General features: G+C 35.6%; 1 protein-coding gene across 3 annotated transcripts; it reads right to left on the reverse strand.

The window, feature by feature from the left end:
- Positions 1 to 962: 962 nt before the first annotated feature.
- On the reverse strand, positions 963 to 20142 carry LOC138311185 (uncharacterized). Of its 3 annotated transcripts, none has more exons than XM_069252666.1 (11): positions 19997 to 20142; positions 13495 to 13737; positions 10748 to 10904; positions 9691 to 9836; positions 8533 to 8588; positions 7985 to 7994; positions 7068 to 7115; positions 6684 to 6770; positions 5962 to 6057; positions 4368 to 4460; positions 963 to 3702 (listed from the first exon to the last, which is right to left on the reverse strand). In XM_069252666.1, exons 1-11 carry the CDS (start codon positions 20061 to 20063, stop codon positions 3542 to 3544), a joined length of 1164 nt encoding a protein of 387 aa, XP_069108767.1. In that variant the 5' UTR covers positions 20064 to 20142; the 3' UTR covers positions 963 to 3541. The 3 variants fall into 3 exon arrangements, with proteins under 3 accessions (XP_069108767.1, XP_069108766.1, XP_069108768.1); XM_069252665.1 differs by lacking the exon at positions 7985 to 7994 and adding an exon at positions 8016 to 8035 and having other exon boundaries at positions 8543 to 8588; positions 19997 to 20141; XM_069252667.1 differs by lacking the exons at positions 5962 to 6057; positions 7985 to 7994 and adding an exon at positions 8016 to 8035 and having other exon boundaries at positions 8543 to 8588; positions 19997 to 20139.
- Positions 20143 to 20361: the final 219 nt, after the last annotated feature.

Below are 20361 nucleotides of genomic sequence, written 5' to 3' on the forward strand. Positions count from 1 at the left end.
CGTGATTTACACGTGACAACAGTAAGATTTACTCCCCAGTCTAGTAAAGTTATACATCCGTAATATAACTGTTATAATGATATAGATGTAAACACTATACGACATGCATAGGTTTCCATAGTAACCACATTGTTTTCGTGAGAGAGACTACTTTACGTAATTTACTGAGATCACTGAAAAGGAAATTCAAATACTTTGTGAACAAGTGTAGAAAACGGAAAAGGTTCGTCAGTAAGAGCCCCTGATCGCGAATTTAGGTTATCAGATAGGTTAGTTAAACACCATATTGACCAAAAATAAGTAAAGTTATATACAATACACGCTAGCAAGTACACCAACATATTAAAATGATAGATTACAATGGTTCCAACAAAAAAATCGCTAAAAAGGGTCATAACATGTCTGTTTCTTTTGAAAAATCGTAAAACTTTATATAAAATTGAACGGGAAAGATTTATTTTTTTATAAAAAAAAATACTAAATAAAATATTATCAATTGGTCAACGTAAAAATATATAGTTCTAAAATGTTCTCCTAAAGGTGTGTTTTGGATTTGGATAGATAATGGCATAAAATTGGCAAAAAAAATATCTTAATACGAAGCTTAAGGTTAGAATCAGGCTGTAAATATTGTATTGAGCATGATTTTTTTCAATACAGTCATAATATTTTAATTCATTCATCCCTGGCAACACATTTGAACTCGTCTAATTCAAACGGTTGAACAGTTCATTATGAATTTTCAGGGGTGAATTAGTTAAAAGTTCATCATATTAATGTATTACTGGTTTAATGCCACTAACAAGCTGCAGATAAAGTTAAAAACAAAAACAATGGACAACGATTCTACAATGAAAAAATGATATCAAAATACAAGATATGCCTCGATATTATTAATATTTAAAAGATAGATATAATAATGTTATATTAAAATTTGCTAAATAATGAAACAAGACTAACTATAACATTTATGAAGAATATATTCTATGCATATACCATAATAAAGTTATAATTATAAAATTTGATTCCTAATTTTCATACAACAACCAAATTTACAAAACAAGGGAAAATAATTATTGAATTTTATTAAAATATTTACATCAGTTAAAAATGAAAGACAAATTCATAACGACAAACAGAAAAAATGACTAAGCTAAATGTAAACAAAAGTATCTTAAATCATTATCAAAGAAAATATCAGAAAAAATATCCGTGATTGTATGCAAGTTGTGAAAATAAGTTTGTAAACATAATTGTATATCTTTGCTAATTTCCAACATAACCTGACCCACATAATAGTCGCTATCGGCAGTGTGTATCTTAATGGAAAAAGAAAGACCAACGACGAATGGAATCCCCTTGTAGTATACCTTAATAAATTCTAAAAATTTCTTGATTTTTTTAAAATACTTATTTGATGTTGTCCTTGACGTCAAGTCCATACAGTGCAAATTTCTATTTAAGAATACTGTAAGGTTGATCAACATTTTTAAGTGAGAATCTACATTTGTACATCCTTGGTTTGATCAGTATTGTCAAAGATATTCCATTAACAACCCAAATAAGAAATTCCCAGTGGTAGAACCAGCGGTGAGGGTAACAACAATATATAGTCCTCCAATCCAAGGCAACCAGTTACATAATAAGTTAGGGTTATCAAGTTATATAAAATAGTTTAAAAAAATCAACAATGAGTGTTAACAAGATTAAATACCTCAACAACATCAAAGACTAATGCCAAAATCATTAACTTTTCTTCACCTGGACATAAATAGTCTAAACCAGCAAGCAAGTCTAAATAACCATATTATATCTAAAGTATATAAAACAATATAATCTGTACAACTACGTTGAAAATCAACATTGTATTCTGAAAAAAATATATCCACGAAACAATATAACTTTATAATAAACTGTTAAAGTAGGTCAAATATCAGTTGATGTAAAAAGACTTTACCCTTAGTATATAAGGTGTGAAAACATTAGATGGCATGGTGACTACATGTTTATTTATATGGAAAAAAAACATGAAAAAACATGAATATATCGGAAGTATATACATGAAGTATGAATCATGGATAAGACACTGTACCATCGATTGTTTCATTTCTATCTAACATTCAATTACACACCAGTATAAGATCATTAATACTTTCTCCCCTGAATTATCATAATGAAAAGTTCCTGTATTAGAAATGGCAGAGCTCAGATGTGACCTTAGAGGTGAGAAGGTTATAGAACTACCCAGGTTTTGTTGGCAGCATGATTTCTGGCGGGAAAGAATTGATCAGAGCCCAGTTTCATGAACATTGCTTAAAGATGTTCCACCGCCGACAGAGCATAAATGGTATTCTTCATTTGAACAACAATTGGTGTTTAATCATGTATATATCTATCTAATTAACACAAAAAGTAATATAAAATAATTTATTTTGCCTTTGGTGCATGCGCAATCAGTACTTCATTCCATATAGGATATAGTGCCTTAAAATTTTTTCGGGATGAAATTAATTATTTTTCATATCTTTACTTTGAAGTAAAATTAGAAGCTCAAACTTTTCAAAGGTGGTGATGGTATAAAGTATGTAACTTTTGTAACTGAAGAAAAATACTCAATCGTCTGCTCCTGTTTTTGATAGTGAAAAAATACCATTTGTCAGCGGTGGAGCATCTTTAATAATTAATGGGCTTATTCCAGGTTTTCTCAAAATGATAATTAATTGACTTATTTTAAGAATTTCTTCCTTATAACATTAATAATAAATGGGCTTATTTTAGATTTCTTAACATGGAAAGCCTTCGTTAAATCATGATAACAATTGTTTCCTAAATTGGTTTTAGAAAGTCTATAAACTACTAGATGCAACTCACTATTTAACTAATCCCTGTGTTGAAATTTAAGCACCTTGATTATGGTCACTTACAATAGCATGTAATTAAGTCTTCTACAACAATACTCAATATACCATATTTGACCCAAAAAGGTCATATGTTCCTGTAAGAACCCTCTTTTTCTTTCCCTCATTTCATTTCTCAGGGAGTTTTGAAACCCGATAATGGATATTTTATGAAGTTTGCAAATACTGCTATGAAGGTCATATTCTTCTCTCTTCTTTCATCTTTCATTTCTCAGGGAGTTTTGAAACTCAATATTTCATGAAATTTGCCAAGGCTGCTGTGAAGGTCATATTCTCCTCTTTTCTTTCTTCTTTCAATTCTCAGGGAGTTTTGAACTCAATATTTTATGAAAGTTGCCATAGCTGCTATTTAGGCCATGCATAAAAGGCTTGACAAATCGCTAAATGTGTATGCCTCGAGATAAAATTTGAAGTTAAAATGAATATGATATCCCACTTCCTGTAATAAGTAAAAGAATTGTCTTACTGATAGATCTTTATCAGTAAAATAAGTCAGTATTTATCAAAGTGTTGTCTTGTAGCAGAAGTCGCGCTCTGTGGTCCTTATCATTCATCGCTTATTGAGACAAATACGGTATATAAAGATTGACATGGGTCTACTGGATCCTGGTGTTAGATCTTAATCACTGAGTTGGTGGTTGAGCTGGTGGTTGAGCTGGGTACGGCACCGCTCCCTGGGAGTCAAATCCCATGGGTGGGGCAGGATAAGGCTGGGGTGAGGGCTGTACCCCGTAGGGTGGGGCGGTATACTGGCCTGAAGGATAGGCTCCTGAGTAAGGAGGAGCTGAAAAACAAAACATTTCTACATCTATATTTGTTCAAAATATTAGGATTCTTCAACTCTTAAAATAGCATTTATGAAAAGAAGGTATGCGACTATGTTAGGTAGGGGAGAACAGTCTGTTAGACAGAGGATATGACTGTATTAGGTAAGGGGAGATTACTCTGATAGTTACAGAAGACTACTTTGCTAAGCAAGGGAGAATACTCTGTTAGACAGAAAATTACTTCACTTAGTAGGGGAGACTTATCTGCTGGGTAGGGGGAAACAGTCTGTTAGACAGAGGATATGACTGTATTAGGTAGGGGAGATTACTCTGTTAGTTAAAGAAGACTACTTTGCTCTGTTAGATAGGGGATATTACTTCGCAAAGTAGGGGAGATAACTCTGTTAGGTAAGGAGATTACTGGGTTAGGAAGGGGAGATTACTTTGTTCAGATATTATTAGGCTAAGCAGTAGAGACTATATTCTGTTAGATTGGGGTGACTATATATAGCTACCTTTTCTATTAAAACAGTGATATTGATAACGGTGACAGCTGATAAGATATGCTATTGTGGTAGAATAAATAAACTTCATTTATTAGTAAGTGAAATGAATGGGATCTATTGTCATACAAACTTCATTTATCACTTTGTTAACTGGAGAGTTCGAAGTGAAAACTTACCGTCAGGCTGGACAGGGTAAGCTCCACCTGGTGGTGGGTAGGCAGGACCACTCATATCTCCAGCAGGCAAAGGGGGCTTACTCATGTCAGAACCTGTTATTAAAGAAAACATTATTATTTGATGTTAAAAGTTGAGAAGATCATTACACTTCAGTTGATTGATTCACTTCGTTAGTTTTCATTCACCAGATTTAAAGATAGATAGAAATATTTGATACATTAAAATGTCACATCATTTACAGTGCATATTGATAATATATATATATAATGATTATACCTCATCATTAAAATACCAGCAAATCTTGATCACACTTACAAAATCTGAAATTTCATTTCAATGTTTGCTTAAGACATGATGCTTTAATTAAATTAGGTACACAATAATTTTAAATGAAGATTAAGTAACAAAATTATAAAATGTGATTGTTATAAGCATCACAGGTTGTAAAATTAATATGATAGGGAGCATTTGACAACTTCAACTTCTTCTCTAGAAGTGGGGAGGGGCACTTGTAAGGGGAGGAATGTTAATTATGACGAATATGGTGTGTATTCCAAAATATCTTAAAAGCCCACTATCTTTCCGAAACGGCTTTTAATTTTTAAGATGCGAATGTAAAACGAATTTGATAATTTTGTAGAGTCGGAAAAGTTATTAACTTACCATTAATACTTCACTCATCATTATCTTCTGAAAATTTTAATTGAAATAAATAAAATGTAAATTTTCATAACGCGGGTCATCTTATGTTTCCCGCCGTCGTCCTAAATACTGTGCAGTAGTTGAATATTACTGCACCAGATGGAAAAACAGCGAAATTAATCTCCATAGTTATCATATATTACACAGGAAATCTGGCATATGTTTGGTGTTGTTTCCTCCTCTTAGGCCATCGATATGTATTTTCTGATGTTATTTATGTTTTAAAGAAACCTTTAAATTTTGATCAGGAAAGGTAGTGGGCCTTTAATAACTGAAAATTTTATACATTAATTTAAAATCAAAATCTCTTCATGCATGTAACACCAATTCAATTCAATCCAACAGCCAAATTAAATTTGAAGGTCCAATATACAGCAAGCATTCAAGTGAGAATCCAATACTGAACAACATTTATGATAGTAGAGTACTATACCATAGAAGTGAAAATTTGTTGTGTATAAACAGATGTGAATGCAAAAGTTATAGCGTAAAACATGTTTATACACTTTTACAAAAAGACATGATTATGAATTTTTCATTCCTCATCAAGTTTCATTTAAGATGTCTGTAACATGGGTTTAACAAACTATGCTTACACCGAAGTGATTTAGTTGGTGTTAGTTTAGTGTTTTACTGTACAGTGTATACCATAATACGCTTATTACTGTACATCTTTTTTCACTTCTATGATTAACTTGTGTGTGATAAACATGATAAACAGTAGTCACTTGTTGGGGAACCTCTATCTTACTCCTTCTTCAATTCTTTACTGTTTCAGTATGCAAAACTTCAGGCGATGTACATGTATATTGGGCCTTTAACTAACAAGCTAAAATAACAAGAACACTGACGACCATGCACAAATCAATTCCACACCAAAGCACATGGTACCTTGTTGGTCATATCCAACGGGGTACCCAGTAGGAGGGTCCCCTGGGGGAGGCTGGAATCCTGAGGGTGGGGGTACAAACCCCACCGGTGGTACGCCTACAAATCCAAGTTACTCGTTGACAATCAACCACTTACAGAACCCTACATATGCTGTTCAAACACTAATCTGGTTTCAAAACGATGAGCTGAAAGGCTCAAGGTAATAAAAGAATTTCATCTCATTAAAACTATTTAATCTAGACATTTTTTTTATTGATCAGAACAAGAAGCAAACTCGTGTTTGAGATACAGAGTGTATATATATTGTATAACCGATTTTCACGATTCAAACATATATTACGAATTTGACGAAAAATCAGAAATTCAATTTTACTGAAGCAAAATTCCCCAGTCCAGTATGGCTAAAGATGGTGCATATTTCATATATGCTCCGTGGTTAGGCACTTTGGTGAATCAAGTGCAAAGTTAAATGGACATTGAAGTATTTCCAAAAATTGAGAATAGAGAAAAAATAATAATTTTAGCTTTTTAATTTTTGAATGGAATGAACTTGTATATGTGTCAGTTACATTAAGATGTGGTCTTTACATATCAATATTTATCTCTTCTTGGCTGTTCAATTTTTCTTCAACAAGACTTGAGAAAAATGAAACCGTTTAAGGCATACTTCATACACTCAGTTAAGATATATTTGGATTGAGGTCAAAGGTCGACATCCATACCTTGGTTGTTCGGATCGTAAGGAGTGGGTCCAGTTGTTGTGTCGTACATCGGGGGCGGTACCATAGGTTGAGAAGTGGCTGGCGGAGCTGTAACACAGCAATGATACAGATGAGTTTTGATTACAGACAAACCATCAAAAGGAGACCAGGGCCTGTATTGTTCACCCGATTCATTCAGTAAATATGACAAAAAGTCACATGATACAATGACATACATGTGCATGGTTATACCAATAATGACACTAATTCCGGTAAATATCAAAATTATTCTGATCTAAGGCAAAATTTTGAAACTTTTGCTATTATAATACTTATGGTAAATTAGGTTCATGGCAAATAAAATGAGATCTTATCAGTAAACCTCTAGGATATTTTCATACTTACGATATGGTTGATAGACTGTGGCCGCTGGGTAGCCTCCAGGGGGTGGTCCTGTAATACAAATATATATATATCATACAATCTGCATGATATCCACTTAGTTTCATTTAATCACATGACACAAACACTCCTTTAAGATCATTTGTATGTGTATACATTCAAGTAATATAAGTAGGAGGACACAGAGTTTATGTACCTTTATGGGCCATTGGAGAGGACTGGACCTACCTTTAGGGGCCATTGGAGGGGGCTGGACCTACATTGGAGAGGGCTGGACCTACCTTTAGGGGCCATTGGAGGGGGCTGGACCTACATTGGAGAGAGCTGGACCTACCTTTAGGGCCATTGGAGGGGACTTTGGAGAGGGCTGGACCTACCTTTAGGGGCCATTGAAGGGGCTCCACCTACATTTAGGGGCCATTGGAGTGGGGTGAACCTACCTTTATGGGCCATTGGAGGGGGTTGGACCTACCTTTAAAGGCCATTGGAGAGAGCTGGACCTAACTTTACGGGCCATTGGAGAGGGCTGGACCTACCATTAGGGGCCATTGGAGGGGGCTGGACCTACCTTTAGGGGCCATTGGAGAGGGCTGGACCTACCATTAGGGGCCATTGGAGGGGGCTGGACCTACCTTTAGGGGCCATTGGAGAGGGCTGGACCTACCTTTAGGGGCCATTGGAGGGGGCTGGACCTACCTTTAGGGGCCATTGGAGGGGGCTGGACCTACATTGGAGAAGGACTGGACCTACCTTTAGGGGCCATTGGAGGGGGCTGGACCTACATTGGAGAGGGCTGGACCTACCTTTAGGGGCCATTGGAGGGGGCTGGACCTACATTGGAGAGAGCTGGACCTACCTTTAGGGGCCATTGGAGGGGGCTGGACCTATCTTTAGGGGCCTTTGGAGAGGGCTGAACCTACCTTTAGGGGCCATTGGAGGGGCTGAACCTACCTTTAGGGGCCATTGGAGGGGCTGAACCTACCTTTAGGGGCCATTGGAGGGGGCTGGACCTACCTTTAGGGGCCATTGGAGGGGGCTGGACCTACCTTTAGGGGCCATTGGAGGGGGCTGGACCTACCTTTAGGGGCCATTGGAGGGGGCTGGACCTACCTTTAGGGGCCATTGGAGAGGGCTGGACCTACCATTAGGGGTCATTAAAGGAGGCGGGACCTTACTTTAGGGGTCATTGGAGGGGGCTGGACCTACCTTTAGGGGCCATTGGAGGGGGCTGGACCTACCTTTAGGGGCCATTGGAGGGGGCTGAACCTACCTTTAGGGGCCATTGGAGGGGGCTGGACCTACCTTTAGGGACCATTGGAGGGGGCTGGACCTACCTTTAGGGGCCATTGGAGGGGGCTGGACCTACCTTTTGGGCCATTGGAGGGGCTGGACCTACAATGACCTTTAGGACCATGAGAGATAACTACCTTTAGGGGCCATTGGAGGGGGCTGGACCTACCTTTAGGGGCATTGGAGGAGGCTGGGGCTGATTCAGGGGCATGGCTGCCATCTCTTGACTGTGAGCTGTAAAAATAAAATCATGACACCATTATAGGGAAAATTTTGTCAAACGGTAGAAACCCAAATTGTAATGACCTGTTCTAATTCAAGTGAAAATTCTAGAAAAGGAAGTTATTGAAGGATTGAATCTTGCTTTTGTAGATTTCATGGGGTGATAAATCGAATTTCTCTTAAAATAAATTGAATTAACTGCGAAACTAAATTCTGGTAAGCGGTCCATAATACTTTTTGGTATTTTTGGTTTGGTTATGAGTATAGCATACATGTACACATCAGACGTACTTATTCTTATATGATGAGAAATTTCAACAAAATCAAATTGTTAACAATAGGGTGTAACATATGTGTCAAAATTTTTGTTTGTAAATATTTTTAGTAGTACATGTATACCCCCTTGGTATGTGCCGATTACCGATTTAATGTTTATTTTAGGAGGTACACAGGATAGAATTTCTTCATCTGTCTATCTCTAATTCAATTGTTACAAAAGTTTACTAATTTTGCAGCTTTAAGTGCAATGGGAACCATCCAAAATATACATTTGAAAATTTCGTCATGTTTTTTGCCTATTTTTTTATGCCTACATATACTATATACTTGTGTATTTTGTTTAACATCCGATTATCAGCCAGGTTCATTTAGAAAAACCGGAGAGTCTGATGAAACCAGCAAGCTATACAGTCATACCCCGCTTAATTAGGAGGTTTTAGATGAAAACCAGCAACCTACAGTCAGTATCTCGAAACAGACCAATGTTGGATATGGACTCAATACCCGAGGCTGACAGCTAGCGGTTATTCTGTATTTGCTTTATACAGAGTTATCTGCCCCTGCGGGTAGGTAATGATTGTGACGTCATGTGATTGTGTAACATCAAAATTTTCAGGTAAAATCGTGTGACTTTTGCTCACAAAATAATGACGTCTAAATGGGTACCTACTGGTAAGGGAGGTAACTCGGTATCATTCAAAGATGGTAACCTTTATTCAGAAATTCTATCTTACACCCCTGAAAACACATTTAGGCTCTTCTAGATCAAAGACTAGACCAGTCCATTATGAAATTTCAGTAGTGAATATATATGTTAAGTTAATTAATGAATTACCAGGATGTTTTGAGAATCGTGATCGGATACTCTGTGCCGGAGTCAATCCTCCCTTTACTTTACGCTTACAGCAACAGAATATGCAGACTCCTACCACTACAAACGCTACGATGATCCCGATTACCAGACCAGCAGTGCGGCCAGGACTGTCAATATAGAATGTTAAAAATGTAAGAATTTCAAATAAAATCAATAAACATGGGACAATTATAATGGTGTTGAAACATAGTACAACTGTACAGCAGAATTAAAATTCAAATGTATGACTTATCACGTACCTTTTAACAATATGTCTCATTTGCATAGTTTTAATTTTACATGTGTATCTCTAATTGTTCAATACATTTATATCAATTTTTTAATAACTACTTTCAATCAAATTAATATCAGCACATTAATCGTTTAGTGTAGTACATTAATAAATTAGCACATTTGCAATTATTAAAATTATACTAACAACAAACCAACAAGAGATCCCAGAAAGAGATCCCAGAGTGATCTTGGCGCACACCTAAAAATGATCTGTCTAACAATGGAAAAGGGGATCTTTTCTCTGCTTTTTAAACTTACAATATCAAAATCCAAGATAGCTGCCATCTTGTTTACTGATTGGTCCCAAAATGAAATATGCATAACTTAACTAGGGTGCTAGGGGAAACTTCAAATGAAATTTGAAACATATCACTTCAGAGCTGTCTGAAAAATAGTGGTAACAAACTTCAACAATCGAAATCCAAGATGGTAGCAAGTTGACCATCTTGATAACCAATTGGTTTCAAAATACAATTAACGAGCCTAGGAGAACCTATATTTAAAATTTGAAAACAATCCCTTCCGTACTTTCTGAGAAATAGTGGTAATAAACTTCAACTATCAAAATCCAAAATGGTGGCAAATCAGCCATCTTGATTATCGATTGGTTTTGAAATACAAATATGCGCAATAACAACCCTTGGGCATCCTATAAATGAAATTTGAAAAAAAAAAAAAATGGTTACAAGAACTGTTAACGGTGGGCTAAAAAACATTTAACTAATAATGATAGGTATCAACTTACTCATCGAAGAATGAACAACATGTCTGTTGTCCTTCGTCTCCGCAGCAGTACTCATCGTCATCTTCATCCCCGTCCCCCGGGCACACGAAGCGACCCAGGAACGACACATTACCATATTGGTTTGTCTGGTATCTATCGTTATAACAGGCAGTAGGCACTAAATCATTAAACAACAAATAAGAATTAATCATATCGTAGAATCTGGTAATTTGAATTTTTAAGACTTTCAGTTAAAACAAAATTTTAGGCATGATTTAATTTTAAGACTTTTAGTTAATAATTTTAGTTAAAACTTTTAGTAAATACTTTTAGTTAAGTCTTTAAGTAATAACTTTTAGTAAAGATTTTTAGTTAATACTTTTAGTTAACACTTTTAGTCAGTACTTTTAGTTAACACTTTTAGTTAAGGCTTTTGAAACATGTTTTTGTTTTGACCAGGCTGAAAGCTTAACATTCAAGCTAGAATGTCAGCATTCAATTAAAGAGTAAGAACAATTAATTCTCTAATTATTTGAATTAATTTTAAAACATGTATTTTCAATAGATTTGAAGCTCTTAAATTTATCAATTGTAAAATAAGACAAACACTGGGTAGATTGAGTAAGCAAATTAGTGATATGTCCGTTAATTAATGAATAAATTGATTAACTAATAACAATACACATTTTATATACAAAAAATTGTCTAAGCATTAAAATATAGTCCAAGAGGAAATTTGAAGTTTTTACAAAACTGCTTTTATAAATATACTAACCTCTCTCTGGGTTTTATTCTAATTTTACTAACCTCTATCTGGACTGTTTATAACTTTAATAACCTCTCTCTGGACTGTTTATAATTTTACTAACCTCTCTCAGGGTTGTATTATAATTTTACTAACCTCTCTCAGGGTTGTATTATAATTTTACTAACCTCTCTCAGGGTTGTATTATAATTTTACTAACCTCTCTCAGGGTTGTATTATAATTTTACTAACCTCTAATGGGGTTGTATTATATATAAATTTTTTACTAACCTCTCTCAGGGTTGTATTATAATTTTACTAACCTCTCTCGGGGTTGTATTATAATTTTACTAACCTCTCTCAGGGTTGTATTATAATTTTACTAACCTCTCTCAGGGTTGTATTATAATTTTACTAACCTCTCTCAGGGTTGTATTATAATTTTACTAACCTCTAATGGGGTTGTATTATATAATTTTACTAACCTCTCTCGGGGTTGTATTATAATTTTACTAACCTCTCTCGGGTTGTATTATAATTTTACTAACCTCTCTCAGGGTTGTATTATAATTTTACTAACCTCTCTCTGGGTTGTTTATAATTTTACTAACCTCTCTCAGGGTTGTATTATAATTTTACTAACCTCTCTCAGGGTTGTATTATAATTTTACTAACCTCTCTCAGGGTTGTATTATAATTTTACTAACCTCTCTCAGGGTTGTATTATAATTTTACTAACCTCTCTCAGGGTTGTATTATAATTTTACTAACCTCTCTCGGGTTGTATTATAATTTTACTAACCTCTATCAGGGTTGTATTATAATTTTACTAACCTCTCTCAGGGTTGTATTATAATTTTACTAACCTCTCTCAGGGTTGTATTATAATTTTACTAACCTCTCTCAGGGTTGTATTATAATTTTACTAACCTCTATCGGGGTTGTATTATAATTTTACTAACCTCTCTCAGGGTTGTATTATAATTTTACTAACCTCTCTCGGGGTTGTATTATAATTTTACTAACCTCTCTGGGTTGTATTATAATTTTACTAACCTCTTGGGTTGTATTATAATTTTACTAACCTCTATCAGGGTTGTATTATAATTTTACTAACCTCTCTCAGGGTTGTATTATAATTTTACTAACCTCTATCAGGGTTGTATTATAATTTTACTAACCTCTAATGGGGTTGTATTATAATTTTACTAACCTCTCTCGGGGTTGTATTATAATTTTACTAACCTCTCTCAGGGTTGTATTATAATTTTACTAACCTCTCTCGGGGTTGTATTATAATTTTACTAACCTCTCTCTCGGGGTTGTATTATAATTTTACTAACCTCTCTCTGGGTTGTATTATAATTTTACTAACCTCTCTCTGGGTTGTATTATAATTTTACTAACCTCTCTCGGGGTTGTATTATAATTTTACTAACCTCTCTCAGGGTTGTATTATAATTTTACTAACCTCTAATGGGGTTGTATTATAATTTTACTAACCTCTCTCAGGGTTGTATTATAATTTTACTAACCTCTCTCAGGGTTGTATTATAATTTTACTAACCTCTAATGGGGTTGTATTATAATTTTACTAACCTCTAATGGGGTTGTATTATAATTTTACTAACCTCTCTCGGGGTTGTATTATAATTTTACTAACCTCTCTCGGGGTTGTATTATAATTTTACTAACCTCTCTCAGGGTTGTATTATAATTTTACTAACCTCTCTCAGGGTTGTATTATAATTTTACTAACCTCTCTCAGGGTTGTATTATAATTTTACTAACCTCTCTCAGGGTTGTATTATAATTTTACTAACCTCTAATCAGGACTGTATTATAATTTTACTAACCTCTCTCTGGGTTGTATTATAATTTTACTAACCTCTCTCAGGGTTGTATTATAATTTTACTAACCTCTCTCAGGGTTGTATTATAATTTTACTAACCTCTCTCAGGGTTGTATTATAATTTTACTAACCTCTCTCAGGGTTGTATTATAATTTTACTATCTACTAACCTCTATCTGGGTTGCTCCTGTACAGTCTTCGCTGGCGCCAAGAGCTTGCACCATATATTACACCAGCTGCTATGGCAGCTTTGGTGGCAGTGTTAGATCCAAGAAATCCTTTTCTTTTAGATGAGCCTGATGACCTTGACCTTGAAACTGACCTTGAGCTACCCCTTGACCTTCCACCTCTCCCGCCTCCTCTCCCTCCCCCTCCTCGTCCTCCACCTCCCCTCCCAGCTTCAGCTAAAGATACTGTCGACAAAAACAAAATATTTCTTACAGGGTTACGTTGCTTTCAAAAGATCTTCAAAAAATTTAAGTGTTGGAAACCGATGGCAATAGGATATTATCACTCAATGCCAACCTGTCAATTTTTGATTATCAATTGAGAGAATCATCCTCAGCAAATGCTATTTCCGTCTTTTTTTTTATACTGATACACACTCGAGCTGTGCAGGGATTTCCCTGACGCAGGTTTTTTGCATCTCTGATGCACAAAAATGCATAAGGACTCTTTAAATAAAATGATAGGAGTAGTTGGGACTCAAAGTGGAACGAATTTAAATGAAAATTACAGGTCAATTAGATGAAGAAGAAGCAATAATTGTCTTTTTTTTCAAAAGTATATACAGTTGTTATGGTACAAGATATATTTTCTGATACAGCATAGAAAGTTTTATAAGATCTTTAGTAAATTTTGACGTTTCAATTCTCAATGTTTTTATAAAGGACTCACAAACTACAAACCTAGGAGTCCCTGGGACTCTCAAAGTTAAAATGGGAGGGAATTCTCTGGCAGTGGTAGCTAGCTTTACTATCATCATAGTTTCAGATCAATTTATTTCTCACATACATTACTAATTGCCTCATGCAACACTGTGTTGAAAAGTTTCCGGAGCTCTTGTATCTTGATCTAGTTACTTCATTTTACTAAATCCCATTAGTGTTACTTAGCTTATTTCTATCAGTCTAGTTTCCCTCATGTCACTCAGTCTAGTTTCCCTCATGTCACTCAGTCTAGATTCCCTCATGTTACTGTATACTCAGTATAGTTTCCCTTATGTCACTCAGTCTAAATTCCCTCATGTTACTGAATAATCAGTCTAGTTTCCCTCATGTTACTGAGTACTCAGTCTAGTTTCCCTGATGTCACTCAGTCTAGTTACGTTTCCCTCATGTTACTCAGTCTAGTTTTCCTCATTTTACTGAATACTCAGTCTAGTTTCCCTCATTTTACTGAATACTCAGTCTAGTTTCCCTCATGTTACTGAAAACTCAGTCTAGTTTCCCTCATGTCACTCAGTCTAGTTTCCCTCATGTCACTCAGTCTAGTTTCCCTCATGTCACTCAGTCTAGTTTCCCTCATGTCACTCAGTCTAGTTTCCCTCATGTCACTCAGTCTAGTTTCCCTCCCTCATAGTTTCCCTCATGTCACTCAGTCTAGTTTCCCTCATGTTACTGAGTACTCAGTCTAGTTTCCCTCATGTCACTCAGTCTAGTTTCCTCTCATGTCACTCAGTCTAGTTTCCCTCATGTTACTGAGTACTCAGTCTAGTTTCTCATGTCACTCAGTCTAGTTTCCCTCATGTCACTCAGTCTAGTTTCCCTCATGTTACTGTATACTCAGTATAGTTTCCCTCATGTCACTCAGTCTAAATTCCCTCATGTTACTGAATAATCAGTCTAGTTTCCCTCATGTTACTGAGTACTCAGACTAGTTTCCCTGATATCACTCAGTCTAGTTACGTTTCCCTCATGTTACTCAGTCTAGTTTTCCTCATTTTACTGAATACTCAGTCTAGTTTCCCTCATTTTACTGAATACTCAGTCTAGTTTCCCTCATGTTACTGAAAACTCAGTCTAGTTTCCCTCATGTCACTCAGTCTAGTTTCCCTCATGTCACTCAGTCTAGTTTTCCTCCATGTTACTGAGTACTCAGTCTAGTTTCCCTCATGTCACTCAGTCTAGTTTCCCTCATGTCACTCAGTCTAGTTTTCCCTCATGTCACTCAATCTAGTTTCCCTCATGTTACTGAGTACTCAGTCTAGTTTCCCTCGTGTCACTCAGTCTAGTTTCCCTCGTGTCACTCAGTCTAGTTTCCCTCATGTCACTCAGTCTAGTTTCCCTTATGTCACTCAGTCTAGTTTCCCTCATGTCACTCAGTCTAGTTTCCCTCATTATGAATACTCAGTCTAGTTTCCCTCATGTACTCAGTCTCCTCATGTTCCATGTTACTCAGTCTAGTTTCCCTCATGTTTACTGAATACTCAGTCTAGTTTCCCTCATGTTACTGAATACTCAGTCTAGTTTCCCTCATGTTACTCAGTCTAGTTTCCCTCATGTCACTCAGTCTAGTTTCCCTCATGTCACTCAGTCTAGTTTCCCTCATGTTTCTGAATACTCAGTCTAGTTTCCCTTACCCAGATGACCATAAAATTAGCATTTTCTGTAAAGGGTCTTTAGCTTTGGACATTTAATCTAAGAAGAGCATTTGATTCCATCATCCCTGTGAGCTGAGAAGAAAATTTTGAAAAAAATTGATTTTAACCCTTTTGGTCCCCCCAACAGCCCCTCTGGTGGGCAAGGATGATATATTTTACTCTTTAGATTGGCCTTATGCCTTAGAACACTTGTGTAAAATGTCACTGAATTTGATTGCTTTCATAGTTTTGGAGTAGAACTTGACAATATAAATTGTTTACGGACACATGACTGACGACAACAAACAATTAGAGACAATTAAAATAGATAAGTTAAGACTTTGTCTCTAGTGACCTAGCTAATAGCATTAGACTTCAGAGAAAAATGTCTGTCAAAGCGGTACACAAAGGATGGGCCAGGTCTCAGGTGTTAACCAATGTATGTAAACAATTCGTGTAGATGTAAAGTCCAACCGGATGTACACAGTTGTACAACAATATCCTTATAGGCTTTTAGACTAATTATCATAAGGGGACACTTCAATTTCAAGTGGTGTAAAAATACATACCGTATTTACCATAATCATAGTGTCCAAGGCACTTTACAGTTGTAACCAAGGGAGCTGGGGATGGGGCCCTGGTATATACCATACATATCATATCTCCATCAGATGAATGCATATGACAGTGATTTTCTTACTCAATAATTCCAGAGGCCTAAACCTTTTGAATTGGGAAAACAATATATTGCATCTTTCTTGAAACATGTATATTTTAGTCTAGAAAGCTTTTCTTTATTTGGGAAAATATTTCCATAAAATTGGGAAAATACAACAAAATTTTTCTAGGGGAAGGGGCCTTCATTTGGCCCCAAATTTACCTAAAAAAATCACTGAATGACCAGACATACATCCCTGAAATCTCATAATGGACTTGTCTAGTCTTTGATTTAGAACAGTCTAAATGTGTCTTCAGGGGTGAATGTGCCGACAGGGTACTGTTTCCTTCAGATAATACGGTAATATCAATAATGCTGCTATTAAATGATTATATCAAATTTCATTGTATCGCAATATTGAACTGTGTACCATACCTAGTATCAAATAGTTGTAAATGACTGATATTGTGATACACTGAATATTTTCAAATAATTTCTTTTAAAACACTTTGTTCCAAACTGAATATATTTCCTTTCTATTTTGTATTTGTTTATAACAGAGTTGTAACCATCTTCCTTTGGGATTTCTGGTCTACCTATATAAATGTCAGAGCTTTGCAGACAATCTTCATAATGTAAATTTTATGATTGTCTGCAAAGCTTAAGCATCTATATAGACCATCAATTCTACCATCCTCGATATTCCAGGGGTTCCAATCACTTACAATCTCTTCAGCTCTGGACTATCTCATAGTAAAACTGGAGGCAACAGAATAGAACAGGTAATTTAGTCATTTGACGTGCATCAAAAGAGCCTCATAACGGTACACTGTGGTTGACTGTGTGGCTTTGATGTTAGCCGTTGCTCTATCTGTAGTCTTCAAATAAAATCTTTGCTAGCCTGTGATTGGTCAAATGATTTCCGCTGAGCTGTCTTCAATTTCACTATGAGATAGTCCACGGGTGTAGAGATCGTAAGTAATCGGAAATCCTGGAGTATCGAGGATGCGATTCTACAGGAAGATAGTTTAATGCTTATATCTATTTAAATTATTTTAAAATTATTGAATGTAAACCAGGAAAACTGTTTATCAAATGACATTATACTCCACAAGACGGAACATGAATGATGTCATAATGGTCACGTTTTGAGTGTGGGTTATACCCCCATAGACTTCACTTTGGTTGAGTTAGTTTATATAATAGAAGTGGCAAGGGAATATATATATATTTTAACTCAGAAAGTACAAAAACCCATTTTATACAAATTGAATTGAAATTCCCTGAAAATTGCATTCAATATCTTTGTATTTATTATACTTTCAGTACGAATGATTAATACAAAAACCTAGGTAATACGTAACAATTTCTGAGTCCCCTTGGTACTTTTTGCGTTGTTTAAACCCACATAATGCGAAGTGCCAAAGCCAGAGTTGGCAAAGCGTGACGTTGGTACGTTTTGATAATTGATCACAACCAATGGACAATATTCAATAAAACAATAGTATATTCCTGTCCAAAGTCTCACTTTGTTTCAGTTCTGTGTTTATGGTACAAATGTTAACCCACTAAGTACGAAACTCGCATAATACAAGGATTTGAAGAGTCCCCAGAAATTCGTACCAACTGGGTTAGACTGTATATATATTTATTACATATGACCCTATAATTACATATAGCCGGTATAGGTATTTATCATATACATTTGTATCATGTCCTTGTATTTTTTCACCTGAAAATATGAACCATGATGAACGTATGCATTGCATACATATCGCATCGTGAGGTAAGTGTTTAACTGCAGCCATGAACATCAAAAATTAAAAATAAATTGAGACAAGCCGTCATGCATCAATAATTGATACTCAATGTGTCACTGCCATAGTAATAGTCATATCTCTGTCACAGTGGCCATGATGTATGCATGTGTCTGTATTTTGCTAAATGCATTATATTGGAGTGCATTTTCATAGTAGTATCTTTACGGTATGCATAATGACATGCCAGCTTGGGGCAGAGCCCGGTTTAGGTATTAAAGGACACCTGTCTATAAAGGACACCTGTCTATAAAGGAAGGACACCTGTCTATAAAGGACACCTGTCTATAAAGGACAGACTCATCAACCCCATTTTGTGTGATTTACTACATAATTGTCATGACCTCTGTATAAAGGACATCTGTCTATCAAAGACAGAATCATCAACCCAATTTAAGGTAATTTACTATGACCTCTGTATAAAGAACACCTGTCTATAAAGAACACCTGTCTATAAAGGACAGAATCATCAACCCCATTTTGGGTAATTTACCACATAGTTAACCTCAGGAACCATCACAAAGGTATTAAATCAACATCAAATTTTTAAACAAGCCAAGCACCTGTGATTTCAGTATTCATAATCTAATTCTATATGGAATTGCTCCGACACAAGATGTCTATCAGATGTTTGAATGTATAAGAGTCTCGATCAAGGGCCTCGATCTAGAGGGCAGTTTATAAGCTTTAAAGACTTATCCTGTAAATGATACTGATATATCAAAAAACAAAATTGCTTTAATCAATAATCATTAGTATGGTCAGAACAAATCAGTTTTCTCCCCTCCTTCCATCACTCATCGTCGGAGACCCACGGGTGATCACACTACACTTCGCTACACTTAATTAGTGTGTATATCGCCTGGGTTACCGAGGATGTCCCTCGATCACTCTTCAAACTCTCGTGCATCCCTCCTTTTTCCTTTTCTGTGTAAATGACTACATGTAAAAGGTCAGGGTCAGTATGGTTTGTACATATATGTGGATAATGCTTCTTTGGTTTATAGTCTAGGTATATAGAGCTGTAGTTTTTCATATCGCAGTCGGGGTTTGATTCGATCCTGGTCTTCTAAAATTACATAACTGTGATTGTTTGAGTGATATCCTTTATGCAAGATAAATGGATATGTGTACTGTACATTTGGGTCGGTATACATGTATGTATACCCTGTATATGTTTTCAGTAAGTTATATTATGACAATGATAATATTAAAAAATTATATTTGATAATAAAATAATAATGAGAAATAAAGATGTACAAGAGTTAATTGTGTTCTTGTACCCATTTATGAAACTTGGGGAAAATAAAGAAATAGAGTAAAAAACGGTCTTCTTGTTTTGTGTAACTAGTTGATGTCAAAAACTTTGACATGTTTCGACATAAAATTGTCATTTGTCGGTTTTTAGCCTATTACACAGTAAAATTGTTATATTTATAGGCGATCAGTCAGAATTCTGAGCCAGCGATTATGGCGAGTTTTAGCGGATATTGCTCAACGACAGTGGGTAATAAACTGATTATGAATGTTAACGTTATGCCTTTCAAACAAGAATACAAAAATAACTGGCGAGAGATAAAAATGTTACATTGGGAATACCATCCATCAATGCTTACCTAGTACGAAAATCACAATCAGCAATAACACAATCCGGAAGAGGAGAGACCCTGTTTTGACAGCCATTTTCCTGTATCGATAGGACTTTCAATGTTGCTAAAAATAACCGAGGGCTTCCCCGTGAATGTCGAAACGAAAACGAGGCGCCAATATACGCACCACACCGGACCGCCTACGAACGAAATGTCATCAATGGAAAGAAAAATTAATATTTATATTGATATTTCCCAGAAAAGTGACCAAAAATCACAAAGTGCACAATAGCATTGCAAAGATGTGAATTATTAGGAAATATAGGACAATTGGGCAATGATTGCACAATATACATGACGTACATTGTATGATATAAGGAAATACATGTAGA

Source organism: Argopecten irradians, chromosome 16 (genome assembly GCF_041381155.1).
Source record: "Argopecten irradians isolate NY chromosome 16, Ai_NY, whole genome shotgun sequence".
NCBI lineage: Eukaryota > Metazoa > Mollusca > Bivalvia > Pectinida > Pectinidae > Argopecten > Argopecten irradians.